Below are 15378 nucleotides of genomic sequence, written 5' to 3' on the forward strand. Positions count from 1 at the left end.
TATACATTGTTGTCACTGTCTACAAATCAAATGAAAAGATTGAAACCAGCCATGTGTCAATCCATCGCTCAGTGTCAGGCCTGAGCCTATTCCAAAGATGGACGTCTTTGGAAGTGGGTGACAGCTATACATATCCATCCATCTCTAAGCTGTGCTGCTCATCCCCTGAGGGTCGTGAGGGACTATTGTTTTTAATTTACAGACTACATTATTTACCAAAACAGCAGGGCACTGTAGGTTTAGGTTGATGTGACAGGGGTAAATACTGCCTTTGTTTGGGACTATTTTCTGTTGCGGATTAATACACATTAAGTGTGTTTGAGCCAATTTCCGTCGGTAGAATTTCATGATATATTTAACATAGAAGAATATATATTTAAAGCAGAAGTAAGCGATCCGGTCGTTTTGGCTAACTTCTTGTCAGCCGATGGAGTTAGCAGTCCCCACCCTCGTCCCTACGTCACCACATTCACGCGCATCCCTTGGCTGCACACACAGAGAGGACCGCCCCTTTATGCCGTTCTCTCTCCTCATTGGATAAAGGTTGTAGGATACAAGGAAAGTTTTCTCCTCGGCTTACAGCAGAGCAGAGTGACTGACAGACCCGTGTTTCAGACCAAACACTCTATATAAGTGATTGCTGTCGGAAAATATAACTATTTAAGACTTATATTAACACAAACATTCCGCTTACTTCTGCTTTAATTTAAACCAATTACATATGGAAGAAATTAACTAAACTAAACATGGATCACAGTTTGGGAATAAAGGTTGAATTTAATTTATACAAACTGTCACAACATTACTATTTATCATACTGACAGAAATGAGCTTGGACACACTAACCCTATCTGTGGTGCATTAGTGAGTATGTACAGTAAATGAGACGTTCAGTGAGATGCCACACGGCGCTAACAGACCCTCCGTCTCTGTTGTCTGGCTTCAGGATGGAAGTTTATACAGGCAGCCGCGGCGTCCACGGCGACCCTACCTGACGGAGAGCACAGGGAGTCTACCGTCCAGCCCCTACCACCTCCCTGACGACGAGGCTTACGAGACCACGCAGGAGTACGCCTCATCACGGGAGCCCATCCGGAGCCGGCGCCGCCCGCGACGCAACCGCCTCAACGGACACATCTCCCAGCGCTCAGCCGGCCTACGGGACTACAGCTCACAGAGCTTCAGCCAGTCAGAGGAGGAGGAGGAGGAGGAGGAGGAAGAGGATGCTCAAGGGGAGAGCACGCCTTTCCTCAGTATGCAGAACATGAACGTGGACCCGCCCTTAACGGTCTCGGGTTTCCGCTCGTCCTCTGGTGCCGACACACGGACTCACCGCGGGCTGAGTCGGCCGGGGACACGCAGCAACGGGCAGAGCCGCGGCTCCCAGTCGCAGCGCTCCAAGGCTGACAACATGCCCCTTTAAGACTTAACCTCTCCCCGACACCCACCCATACACCCCCGCCACCACCCACCCCTCCACCTCACACACACCCCTTCCTCCTACACACAACCAGTGGACTAGAGACCTGCACCTAGGAGAAATATTTTTATTTTGTATAACAGACAGATATTCTAAACAAATGAAATATTTATTTTCATTTCAGCAAAAATTGTCTACTAGCTAACAGCAAAGACTTTTTTTATAACGGGGGGGGAAATATTTATATGTAAAGTTTTTTGATTTACAGCATTATGAGAGATGAAAAAATAAGAGAATTACGTGCCAATTTTTTCACGAGTTAGATAAATAGAATAATATTGTGGTGCCTTTTGCTGTATGCTGAAGTCGGAGGTCCCATTGAGTTTTTGTAGCCTTTCTTATAAAGACTCCTCGTTTTTATAGAGACCAACCCTCTTCCTTCCTTTTGCTTTGGTTTTTTCTCTGATTTGGGATCTTCCTCTTTTTGAACTGTGATCTGATTATGTCATCATGCAATATTGATTCCTCCTGTGTAAAAGGTGTCTGTTTACATGAGTATGATCCATGAGATGCGCTCGTTTCACAGGGACATTTAGTCACTGACGCAACCGGATGTGTAGGGTAGTTTTTCTCGGATGATTTTTTTTAATTTTGATTATTTTCAATTTTTATTTAAGTCATTTATGTCCTCGTTCGTTGCCTGTCAGTCATTTGTTGTTATTTCTGTGAAAACAAGAGAGTTAGGGAGTTGTTGAGGGACAGTGACTCCAGATTCCTCTGTAGGTGTTCAGGGTGCTGCCATGACATTAGTGGTGTTTGCAGTGTGTGTGTGCGTGCGTGCGTGTGTGTTGATTTGTGTTTTTGCGTGCGTGTGTGTGTGCGTGTGTGTGCCTGTGTGTGTGCACCTCATGAAGCCTCATTTGGCCGGCGCCTCCGTTCACCTCGGAAGGTGTGGTCTCTTGTTTGACTGACACGCTCCTCCCACCAATCCTCACGCTGCCAGAAGCTCCATTGCACTGTAAGAACCTCCCTCATTGGCCAGGGAGCTGCCGATCCAAACCGAACCGAACCAATCCAGTTGTAATCCAGCCTGACTCTGGCCTCCCGTGGACTGCCCAGCCCGCCCGTTTCCTATGCCAGCAGCTTAGAGCCGCACTGTGTCTCAGGACTTCCCCATCACATCACAGCCAAAAGACTCAAAACAGAGAGAGCACGTCATCTCAGTCACAGTTCAGTCCGCAGGCCAGATCCACGTCCCCTCACTCTCCTCCCTGTCCGTCCGTCCGTCCGTCCGACATCCGTCAGGTTTGTTGCGTTCACATGTGGCCATGATTAAGGGAGCGTGGGTGTAAAAAAAAAAAAAAAAAAAAAAAAAAAACTCTTGGAATTAGAAAGGAAATTCAGTTGCTTTTTTGTGGTTCTTTTACTTCCAAAGGTTGTGTGCATGTGTGTAAGGGGCATGTGTGTAGCTGTGTGTGTGACGACGACGCCGATGATGATGATGATGATGATGATGATGATCAAAAAACTTGGAGACCACATCTGATGCGGGGACATAGCTAGGAATTCTGGGCCCCCTTAAGAGGAGGAGGAGGATATCACTCTGGGTTCCCCCCTTTTCTTTTCCTTTCTTTCTTTCTTTCTCTCTTTTTTTTAACTAATATAATCCTACTGGAAACATCTGGGCCCTCTCCAGCTGTGGGCCCCTAGAATCGCCACCACTTTTCACCCCACTAGCGATGGCACTGCTCTGATGGGAAACAATCGCCTGCGGGTCGGTTCACACTGCTACAGAGCGAGTTTCTGAGTCTGATTCTACAGTTTCTTTCTTTAGCTCACAGCCAAACGGTGGTATATGATAATACTGATTACTGCATCCTTGATTTGCATTCCTATACCTTTATTGATTGAACTTCTTTTGCTTGGTCATATTGACTGAATGATCTGTTACGTGTCTGTCTCTGTCTGCCCCCCCGCCCCCTCCTCCACCCCACATCACCCGGCCCCTCACCTTCATGTCTTTCTCACCCCCTTTTATCGACCTTCAGAAGCAACTAGCAGATGGATTTAGGCCCCATCTCCAGACGAGTACACACTGAACGGCACGCCAACAGTCGGCTGCTCGTGGCGAAAACTCTTTCACCTCAAACGTACATCAGGTTTAGACCCTTTCAAGCTCGCTGAGGAAGACGATAGGCTACTGTGTCAGATACAATATGTGTCCCTGCTAGAGTTTGTTTCCAATAAGTAGAGTTGTTTTTTGTTGTTGTTTTTTTCTCTCTGTTTGTTTTCTGTTTTCACACAGGAGATGCATGGATCACAGATATAGAAAGTATCTTAAAAATGACAAAGAGCCCCACAGATTCAGGGGAATCATACTAGAAATATATAAAAACATTATTTGGGTTCATGGCCCAAAGGTCTGGCTAGTTTTGTCTTACTATCACTGTAATCAATCTGGGATTTGCAATGTGGAAATACTGCAAGTGAGGGTAGTGTGCTTCTAGAGCTAGTTGAAATGTTAACACCCCCCACCCACCCTCCTTCTCCTCACCCTGCACTCCCCCCTCTCCCTTTACATAAACACATACACACCGACATCATACATGACAAAGCACACACTGAGACACACACACACACACACACACACACATACACAAACACACATACAACACACACATACACGAAACCCTTCCATGTTTGTGTTCGTCAAGCAGTTTGCCTTTGTCTTTTTTACCTACTGACTCCGTCACTCCTCCCTTTCTCTCTCTCTCTCCCCCCTCTCTCCGCCCCCCTCCCTCCCTTCCTCCCCGCCCCCCCTCCTCTCTCCTCTCACCCCCCCTCCTCCCCTTTCTCCCCCCTGCATGTCCTAGTGGTACTGGTAGTTGGGTGCATGGAAAAAGCAGCAAGCAAATCGTTTTTCCACTCGGTGAAAAAATAAAAATGTGTCTTCATTTCAACATTCAGCAATAAATCCCCTTCTCTTCATGTCCATCATTCTTGGAATATGCTAGAAGATTTTTTGCAAGTTTTATCAAAAACATACTACTTGTAAAAGAAGAAAAATCCAAAACCACCCCTTCATATGAAAAATAAAACTTTATTCCTACCATTTTGAAACAGTCCTGTCATCTTTGTAACAAAACACTAATGTTGTTTGTTGTTTCAGATTCTGTTATCACATCTGTTTTTACACGAAGGAGCGGTGATAAAATCCAGTAGCCAAAAAAGTAAGTGGTCACTTAGACAAGAAGAACACTAGATGGCAGTGTTGGTGACGATGCTGTTAGTTACTAAACATCTGTTTTATACATAGTTTACTGGCTATATCTCCTACGCCTCCAACCACCTCTACTTAAATGGTTTACTAACAGATATTAGTTTAATTGTAAGATCATACATGTCAGTCTCATTAATGACATTAAAGGGATAGTAGCATTTTTTTTAAAGTGGGGTTGTATGATCTACAAATAGCCCCTAAGTACTTTAATTGCAGTAGAAGACTCTCTGCACTCCTCCCGTTAGCAACGCCAGCCCATAGCCCTGCCCAGAGATTTGCAACATACATTGTTGTGAATGGATCCAAAGAAATGGCCTATTTTTGTGGCCTAAAAGAGGTTTTACCTGAAAAAAACAAAAAAAAACACAGTTCCATTGTTCGCTATAATATAATTTTTTTCCAGCCCCTCAAAGTGCAGGAAAAAGGCAGTTAAAAAAACAAAATGCTACTATCCCTTTAAAAAAGGATGTAGGTCACATTGTTAAGATGCCTTTACACACCAGCAGCACATCTTCTTCTCCAACCACACTGAAATGCATTGTTCCTTCACGATGCCGTACAGTGTTGTCTGTCACAGTCTTTGACCTGTTTTCAGTCAGGTTTGCATCAAAGGTCCTGCGCCAAACTCACACCAGGTATGTTTCAATTAGTCAACGTCTCCAACCCTGACACACCTCCAGGACATGCATGATTTGGAATCAGTGTAAAAGAAAATCATTGGAGCAGTGAGTTGGGATGCATCGTCATCATCATCCCTTTCAAGGTCAGAGCTGTTGTTTTAGGGGTTTTTTCTGTAGGTTTTCTAATATGTAACCTCAAACTTACGTCAGGTTTAGACCCTTTCAAGCTCGCTGACGAAGATGATAGTAGTTTTCTAATTTGCAGTTGAAAAGCACCAGTGGCACACCGAGCTATACAGAGACTAGATCTGCAACTGTGAACCACTTTCTGATGTGTCTTCCTGTTTAACGCCTTCTACAAAACTTTACTTTATTTGTGTTTTTAGATTTTGTCAGTACTTATAGTTCCTCTCTCTTCCCTCCTACCCAACAGGTCAAGGCAGATGGCCGCCCATCCTGAGTCTGGTTCTGCTCAGGGTTTCTGCCTCTATAAGTTTTTCCATAAGTTGCTCTTGGTGGGAACAGTTGAGTCTCTGTAAATACTATCATGAAGAGAAGATCTACACTTATGTGTTTGTAAAGTTTGTATAAATAAACACACACGTAAATTGTTAAACCATAAAACTTAAAACCTTATTTTGACCTCACATTCTCAAAGACACAGAAACATGTCCTTATGTGTGTGTGTGAGAGAGAGATAGAGAGTGAGATTTTCCTTTTTTTGTAATATACAGTATACTACAAATTGTGGTTAAAAGGTTGATGGTTAGATTGATGACTCACTCAACAATGGGACATATTCTTCTGCTCTTCTAGCAGACACATGGCTGGTCTTAGGTCCCCACCTGAGTGACACCTCAACAACAACTCAACATGTTACAACGCTAAAGTTTTAGGATTCCAGACACCTGAAGGCATCACAGGAACCACTCTACCACAACATTACTGGTTTGACCTGATGAATGGGCGGCGCAAATTTTCTCAACTTATGCATTTAAGATGACAAGCAGGAAAAACTAGGTTTACACAAGCAGCTGAGGGGTGACTAAAACATAGTGACATGTGTGGCTCTCTCCTCTGTCATCATCGTTCCTGTTTGCTCTCTCTGTCAGGGTGTGTTCCCTTGTGCACACACCTGGCTGTTAGTGTACCCTTATCTGTCGACAGGCCACATGTGTAGAGGCTAAAGACGGAACGGCTTCCTGGCTGATCACCACATGCTTGTCTGGATTGTAAAAGAGAGGGAATCGGGTTTTTTCTGTCTTCAAGTGGAAATACACTGAGAATGGAGTCGTGTCGTTTCTAGACGGACTTTCAGCTTTGGTTTTCATAACAGAGGAGTGATCAGTGAATTCAGGAGCTTTCACTTAAAACAGGTAAGAAAACTCATCTTGTTCAGTGTATAGATAGATGAGCTGTAAAATATTGAAAATTAATTTAAATATGGTTGAGGGTCAAAGTTCATTCTTGACCTTGAGAACAGCAATTGGCACATTTAGTAGCTGATTTGGTTTTTCATATAAGATACTTTTCAAAGTAAATGTCAAGGGGTTGTAGATGAAAGAGCTCCAGCTTCAGCTGCTGATGAAAATCATATGATGCAGCTTAAAGCTCCAGTGTTACTCCTAAATAGATATTTTTTTTATTTTATCTTATTTTATTTATTTATAAAGCCTTTATTCAAGCCTTTATTTCAAACATGTAAGGTAGTATAAAAGAAACTGTTTAGTTTAGTTTATAGTTAATTGTCATATACATTAAAGGTACTGTGGACGGTCAATGCAGTGAAAAGCAGTACCAGACACCTTTTCAACCCTCATCACAATAAAAAACAATTAATAAGTCAAGAAATAAATAGTCATGAAATAGTCAAAAATGTTTGCTTTGTCCTCTGTCAGTTTCTTTTATACATGTTCGAAATAAAGCTTAATCAATAAATTAAATTAAACTAAATTAAATTAAATATTTTGGGAGGATAGTTTTGTCAACTCTCAGCTGAGTGACCACCTTCTTCTAGTCTTTTTTCTTGGATTTTTCCAAACTGATAGACTTGTATTTGCTTGTGTGTTTTGTCTCTGCAGTTGAATGGCCCGGTGTTACTGTCGCTGGCGTAACGTGCTCCTCTGTGTGTGCACCCCATGCATCTGCCTGGCACTGCTCTTTGTCTATGCTGCTATGACAATATGCATTCGCATGAGCGCCACGGTAGCAGCAGCAGCATCAGCAACCTTCACAGATAAAATTCATTTTGTGGCTTCGGGAGCTGTCAGAAACAACAACTTTGCCCCCCAGCCTAAAGCCTTCTGGGAGCTCCAGTTGCACGGGGAGGCTCTGTGGAACCATCTCCAGCAGGTCACTGATCGCCAACTGAACCCCATCCTGCACCCCAACGACTCCAGGAGGGGAAATGACACCAGCACCTTTGATGATGCGTCCCTGCTGAGGAAAAGTTTCTCTGAGTTTGTCGACCTGGATAGCACGAGGAGAAACTTTAAAAAGCTGCCACAACACATACAAGAGTTTATGAGCAACATGCAGACGAGGGAGTACCCTACCCTCCTGCAGCCAGACGGAGTGTGTGGGGCCGGGGCAAAAGATGAGAAGGAGCCCCCTCTGCTTCTCCTGGCCATCAAAACAACAGAGCTGAACTTTAAGAACCGACAGGCCATTCGACAGACCTGGGGTCAGGCGGGCTGGGTGACAGGATGGAAGACCAACAGCAGCAGAGGAGCAGAAGGCGGGGTATACGTCCGCAGGGTGTTTCTGCTGGGCAAAGAAAACCCAGAGGAGCTTGGCGTAGATGTGTCTGAGCTGGTGCAGATGGAGAGCAGACGATATGGAGACATTCTGCAGTGGAACTTCAAAGACACGTTTTTCAACCTGACCTTGAAGGATGTGCTCTTCTGGAGCTGGTTCTCACAGTCCTGCGGACAGACCCACTTCGTCTTTAAGGGAGACGACGACGTCTTTGTCAACACCCCGAAAATAATAACATATCTCCAGGAGCAGCTCAAGATGCCTAGTTCAAACAAGACCATGGTGGACTTCATGGTTGGAGACGTGATAGGTGCAGCCAAGCCACACCGAGTCAACAAGTCCAAGTACTTCATCCCTGACAGTTTCTACAGAGGCCTGTATCCTGCATACGCAGGCGGGGGTGGGGTGGTGTACTCAGGCCAACTGACCAAACGCCTACACCACGTGTCTAAAAGAATTCACCTGTTCCCCATTGATGATGTCTACGTAGGGATGTGTATGGTTCAGCTTAACGCGTATCCCATCCACCACCCTGCCTTCCTCACCTTCGACTTTCCAGGGAAGGAGGAGGAGGAGCCGTGTTCGTACCACAGGGTCCTGGTGGTCCACAAACGAAGCCCCGAGCAGCTCGTCAGACTGTGGGCCAACATGAAAAGGACACAGAGACAGTGTGGGGACGTACCTCTGAAGACCAGAGACAAGAGTTAAAAACACTGAGAAATGAAAGATGACAAGTCTACACGCTTCCTGTTACAAAGAGGTGACACTGAATAACTTATGTCTCTATTTATTTAATTTGACTTACAGTCAGTGACGTACTGGCCATAGGGCAATATGGGCAAATGCCGAGGTGGCCGCGTGAAGATGCAGCCATGCTGATGTCACTGCAAACACTTTGTCCCAGTCTGGGTTCAAGTCCTCCTATTAGTGTGCAATTTTGGTGATCAATACATTTATTGTTTTCTCATCATCTTTATATATATATGTATATACATATATGTATATATAGTGTTTGTGTAATGTGTGGCCTCTCTCTGTCAAAAATGCCAGGGCCTATTTTTGATACCAGTCCGTCACTGCTTATACAGCTCTCCAATTCTTCCATTAAAACTACACAGCATTAAAACTTAAATTAAATTAAAGGACTACATTTGTGTTTTTTTGCATATTAATCATTTACTATGAAGAAAATGTATTTTGCATTACAAACTAGTAGGATAGTTTTTTTTTTTATCACTGTAGCCTATTGTTATATTCACCTGTACCTGACATCATCTTCACATACATGTGCATTAGCATAAACAGGATAACGGATTAGCCTACTTCCCATAACCAAGCTAATGGTCACGAATGGGGGAAATATAAAGAGAATAACTAAACGAAGAACTATATGTCACAGAGGGGCCAGTAATGTAAAGTGCTCGTACCGTTACAGTTGTGACAGTTATGAGATGATGCAAAATGTTATGCTAATATTTAACATTTAGCCAAATCATATCACACTGTAAAGCACAGAGGAGAGTCATTAAGTCAGTGAACCATCTCAGTCATATTTACCTACAGTTGGCTAATGTTTGCCACACCAGCCACCACAGCTAGTGGTCACACCGCATTGCCTACAGCTGGAGTTAATATACGTATTCAGAATAAAAACACAAGCAAAGCCAAACAAGTTTAGCCGTGTCAACGTCATCATATTAAGATGAGGTGAATTTACAGTGGTTGAGCTGGTTTTGCAGGGAACTGGGAGGGTTCTTCCACCATAACCCAAAACAGAAACTACCTGAATGAAACAAAAACTAACTTAAACCTTGAGGGAAGAGTGTGGATCTTTCTTCCTCGTTTCACAATAAAGACAGGTGTGGCTGAATGCTCATAATGGAAATCCACCCAGCCCAACTACTGCTTTTATTACCACGAAATTCTTTGCACAGATTGACAACAAAGCTTATTTGACAATATCTAAACTAAGCTGAAAGTAATTCTCGGTGGACCAATAATTATCATGGACCTGATCATACGAATACAGTCAGAGAGAGGGTATTTGAAGCATGTTGACTCAGTAATTTCTTTGTTTCGCAATCAAACCATGAGGCTGAAATGTCAGTATGATATTCCAGTACAACTTGTTCCAGTAGCAATACCAATCTCCTCAATGACCTCTTTCAAATATTGTCAAGTATGTGTGCATAGTACATGTTGTGTACATAGTGCATGTCTTCATGTTTGGGTTACTTCTGCACACGGCTCTTTGAACAGGACATGAAAAGACACCGACATGTGAAATTAAGTCAAACTCAACAATGAATCTATTTCCAAAACATTTGTCATTGTACAAATCAAAATCAGCAACTGAGTCAGGAATGTAAGTCAAAGCTGAGGCACAATTCAGTCACACTGACCGAGTACCAAGTACAGGCTGACCTGAGGTCAGCTGACACCAGAATAGTCGGACACCATCTTCTCCTGTGTGTGTGACAAAGTGATGATCTGTGATTATTGGCAGCCTTTGTTAGAATTCAAATCAATACAAGCAGTAGAAGCCGCTCTGTGAGAGGCGGGAGAGATCTGGGTTAAAACCACATCCTCCACAGGACTGGTCATACAGGTACCATGAGGTTCAACTCAGCGAATTATGACATAATGACAATTATGCGTTTAACAGTAAACACTATGAATGCTTTAAGTTGTTTAATTTTTGGTTTGGTGACTTTCTAACATATTTATTTTGTCCAACAGAGGATTAGAGAATGATCCGTACTATAATGTACTGGAAGCACAGAAATATTTCCAGTAAGGAAAAGACAGGTGCAGGTAGAAACGTGTCCTTCTGAATTTCTAACGGACATAGAAAATCACAGGATTCTGATTTAAATGTTGATCAATTTCAACTTACTGATTAATTACAGCTTTTTTTTAAAAAAAAGAAAACAACAATAAAATTTTACATGCAAGACTTAATTTTGTCCTGACTTGGTATTTCGAAGTCCACTCAGTCACAGTGCCTCCAACAGGCTGTGGGACGTCACCTGCAGAGGGAGCTGTTGCACAAGGACACCAGGTCTCAGTCAGTGGTGACAGCAGCACGGCGCTCATGTCACACAATCCTCACTCTCAGTTGTCCGTCCCCTCCGTGCTCCCATTATGCTCCGTTTTTTGTTTTGTCCCTATTTGTCCTCATTTTCTTCCTCACTGTCCTCCTCCTCCTCGCTCTCACTGTACTGGTAGTTACAGCGGTTGGTGTTGACGAAGAGGTCGCTCTCGTCGTCTTCAGAGTCACTAACTTCCTCTTCTATGTCCTTTCCCTCCGTCTCCTCCTGTTTGTTTGTCTTGTCCTGTGCTGGCGACTCCTCCGTGAACCCCTCAGGCCTGTGGACAATTTCAGGATCATCTCAGGACACTCAGTCACACCTGACAACATGATATGAAACCATATTGTCTGTGTGTTTGTTCTCACTCACCACAGCTGCTGTTTTTGCAGGTCCTGAATGTGGTCTTTGTAGAGGATGAAGCTGATCTCCGCCTTCACCTTCTCTCCTTCCTCGATGGGATCCACAATCACGTAGTCGCCTTGACGATCAGAAAACACACACCATTCCATTTAAAAATATTTTTGGAGGGCTTTTGTGCCTTAATTATCATAGGACAGTTAGAGACAGGAAATGGGGAGTGAGAGAGAGGGAGAGTGACAGGCAGCAAAGGGCAACCAGGGGTGGAATTGAACCTGGGGCTGCTGCAGCGTGGTTCAGCCTCTTTCATGGGGCGCCTGCTTTACAAACTGAGCCATATGAAGGTGAACATTAAAGGTTAAAGCTACAACTTTTTCATCAAAACGAATAATTTTCCAAAAATAACACATCCACAGAACATCAAGAGGGGTGCAGAATAAAAGTATTAATTTTACAGATAAAAAAAAAGTATAGAAATAATTGTTTTATAAATTTTGACGGGTCCAAAATATATAAATATTTACATCTGGCTACGTTGGCAATGTCAACATGTAATGATCTCTGCGCCAACAGCATTAGTATGTTGATGTCACGTGAGGCAGAGTGTGGAGAAATTGCATCGTGCTAATGCTAATGCTAACTAACAGTCAGCTGGTACTGTAACGTTTCTGGTGCAGGCGTGATGCTGCAGGTTTGTCGGGTTCGTCTGCAGGTGAGTTAGTGTGAATTGATTCAGATGTGTTTCCAGTCCGCTGTCAACACCAGAGCTGTTGCTCGTTAAATACGGTTAGTGTTAGCTTAGCTTTAGCTACTAGCCGCTCCCTAGCCATACCCGGCAACCAGTACAATTGGCTTTATGCACAGCTCCACTACTTCCTGAACTTTAGCCAGCTCCTTTATTTCCTGTCTAACATTATTGGACTAACTGATTAAAGTTCAAAACTCTACACTCCTGAGACCAAGAGCCTGTGCACCAGGTCTGACCTGTGGCAGTGACGTCATCATAAAAAATAAAGTGCGTGTTGCTCCTCTTTACTCTGACTTCACACACTGTAGTTGTAAGATGTGCTACGACTCTCTGCAGTCTGTGACTAGCTAAGCTGCTTGTCATGAAAGCAAATAATTATCACTAAGTCATACAATCAATAATTGTCCTAAACGTGGAACAGCAGGGACTGATCAGACTTGTGTTATTCTATCAGATCAGGCAAAGCTGAGCCCAGAGGCCGGTGGACACAGACCGACTCTGCGTGAGAGAGAAATATTAAATGGTTGGTTTTGTGGTCAGAGATGTTGCTGACAGCCGTCTCTCACTGGAGACTGGTGTGTGTGTGTGTGTGTGTGTGTGTGTGTGTGTGTGTGTGTGTGTGTGTGGACATTTTGCAGATGGATACAAGAGGTCGACAGATTAATTGGTTTGGACAATTAAGTGCTGCCTTTTACAAACTCTCGTTATCTCAGTAGTAGTATTGGCTCTACCAGCGGCTGGTGGCTGTGCTCCCTCCAGCAGCGGCATCAGGTTACATCATCTTATTGCACCACACGTAAGGTCAGCGTAGTACCACTGTATATCTGGGATTATTTATATTTCAACAGGGCTTCATTATTTACACCCACTAGACTAAATACAACATAAGGCCACAGAAGTGAAGTTTTATGCAGTCGTGGTCTTTTCCACAGGAGACAATGTGGGACAAAAGGCATTGTTGTGATTAAAATGATGTAGTAAATGAGTGTGCTGACTGCTGACTGAGCTGTCTGGACCGTCAACTCATTATGAGCTTTTTTTCACGATGTATCAGCTGATTAATCAGCTATCAGCTTTTTCCGCCTCCAAACTATGTTTTAGTAGGCTATATCAACCTTTAAAAATCCACTACTGTACAACCTCTAATGGGTCCACTGTTTGACAACCAGCATTAGAGGGACAGTTTGTGTTGTTTGATGATGGGTAGTGGGAGGTAGCCCGTGTGTTAGCAGCAGTAGACTTTGATCAGTGAGTTGCCAGTTAGAAGCAGCAGAAAATAAATGTTTAATTTCTGACACAATCGAGTGTCAATTTAAGCTTAATTTAGAGTATTTTCAGTGCACTACTATCCTCTTATTAAACCAGCACTTTCAACAACATTTGGAAAACATTTTTCTCAACTATTGAACAACTGTGTTTTTACACAGACGTGCACCTGTAGCGTGGCTCTATGATAATGTTTAAACCCATCACTGACCTCTCTTGATCCAGATGTTCTTGCGGAACTTGGTGGGCATGCTCACCAGGAAGGTCTCACCCTGAGCCGTGACTGTTTCATGGAGGTTGTTGCCACGGCTACCAGTGATCTACACACGCACAGGTGGAGGATGGAGACACGGTCAGAACGAAGCCCTGCTGTGTACAAGTCTGATGATGAGGTGATTGTTTGGTTTACATATTGTATGTTCAATCCCAGCTCACCTTCACAATCTGCTGGTTTTCTGTGGGCGTGACGAAGTCTCCAAGAACCTCCTTGACGACATGTTTGCGTTTGGTGGCCTGTGACATTATAACCAGAGAGCAGCTTCAAGTGCCTGCGCCAGCTGTGGAGAGAGGGAGGAGGGAGGTCAGAGTGCTGATGAACACTGAAGAAGGGCTGGGTTGGAAAAAAAACAAAACAATACATAAATCAATGCTCTCCAATTAAAATCAACCGTCACTTGAATAATTCAGTTACATTTCAGAAAACCTATGTCTTACATATCTCTAGTACGTGATGAAAAGAGAAAAAAATAAAATTTAAGAACAGAAGATCTGACAAGGTGTCATGCAAGAGCTATAATAAAAACAAACAGCCACAGACATTTAAGGTGTGTTGATTGACACTCACACATTCATCAGGCAGAGAGTACAATGCAAGAAACATTAGCTGCCAGTTGCACAGTGACTAACATCAAAGATCGTCTACTGGTTAAAACACATCCTTCACTCTGCCACATCTGTTGTTTCCTGAGATGAACGTGTTGGTCATTTTAAATAGAAAGTACATCGATAACTGCTTTGGGTTCATTCACAATGTAGACATTGATTTTTTTAACCATGCATCAGAATACAGGAACAATTTACAGCATTCGTGTTCAGAGAATCGTATTCATATGCAAGCAAATAGATCATGTTAGATAAATATCTGACAAAACAAATTTAAATACAGAAATCAATCAAAATTGGATCAATAAAGGAATACTATGTCAACTAGGCCACTGGACAACAGTGGGAAAGTCAACAAACAAAACCTTGATAATAAACATCAATAAAGTTTTATTGTACAGAATAGCTAAGCAGCTAGTGACAGGTTTTGAATGAGCTACGACCCTTTAAAAAGCTTTGACCTCCTCACTGGATGACTGGACGAATAAAACACGTCTCCAGCCCTTAATTTACTTCACTCAGTTGGTTAAAATCGCTGTGTCTTTTTATAATTCACATAAACATTAGCAGTGAGTTAGCCTGGCGAGCTAACTGTTGCAGCTGCCACAGCGCGGAGCCACGTGAGCAGGTTACGTAATGATTTACCTTGACAGAGGAGAAGAGGAGAGGAGAGACCGAGTCTGGTGAAGGACCAAGGTGTGGAGTTTACGGCTCAATAGCTGTTACAAATCACTGAACACGAAGAAATGCTTTATCAACACAGACACGCCGCATGCGACAGTGTTTTCTGACAACAGCAGATGTTTCACTTCCGGTGTCCACTGGTCAACTATTTTCAAAATAAGACTCGTTTCCGATACACTTGCTCATCTGCAGGCTAAAGGATCATCTAATCATGGAGGAGTTTAATATTACATTAAAGTGTTAATTAAACTCACTTAGCACCACCATCCTAT

General features: G+C 43.2%; 3 protein-coding genes across 5 annotated transcripts in view; 2 read left to right on the forward strand and 1 right to left on the reverse strand.

Annotated features, from left to right (window-relative positions):
- The window catches only part of nrg2b (neuregulin 2b), a 55356-nt gene extending 53400 nt beyond the window's left edge, over positions 1 to 1956 (forward strand). For all 3 annotated transcript variants that reach the window (XM_085788479.1, XM_085788480.1, XM_085788481.1), the window contains one exon: positions 947 to 1956. In XM_085788479.1, the coding sequence (XP_085644605.1) occupies positions 947 to 1423 (477 nt within the window). In that variant the 3' untranslated portion in view covers positions 1424 to 1956. The remainder of the gene's footprint in view (positions 1 to 946) is intronic.
- Positions 1957 to 6535: 4579 nt separating this feature from the next.
- Positions 6536 to 8785, forward strand: LOC146980202 (N-acetyllactosaminide beta-1,3-N-acetylglucosaminyltransferase 2). Its single transcript, XM_085788642.1, has 2 exons — positions 6536 to 6696; positions 7402 to 8785. The coding sequence occupies exon 2, from the start codon at positions 7406 to 7408 to the stop codon at positions 8783 to 8785; it is 1380 nt and encodes a 459-aa protein (XP_085644768.1). The 5' UTR covers positions 6536 to 6696; positions 7402 to 7405.
- A 1968-nt stretch (positions 8786 to 10753) lies between these two features.
- Positions 10754 to 15259, reverse strand: eif1ad (eukaryotic translation initiation factor 1A domain containing). Its single transcript, XM_085788485.1, has 5 exons — positions 15068 to 15259; positions 13976 to 14097; positions 13752 to 13860; positions 11539 to 11647; positions 10754 to 11446 (listed from the first exon to the last, which is right to left on the reverse strand). Exons 2-5 carry the CDS (start codon positions 14060 to 14062, stop codon positions 11245 to 11247), a joined length of 507 nt encoding a protein of 168 aa, XP_085644611.1. The 5' UTR covers positions 14063 to 14097; positions 15068 to 15259; the 3' UTR covers positions 10754 to 11244.
- Positions 15260 to 15378: the final 119 nt, after the last annotated feature.

This window comes from Trachurus japonicus, chromosome 10 (assembly GCF_045865225.1).
Source record: "Trachurus japonicus isolate A0001 chromosome 10, Traja_1.0".
NCBI lineage: Eukaryota > Metazoa > Chordata > Actinopteri > Carangiformes > Carangidae > Trachurus > Trachurus japonicus.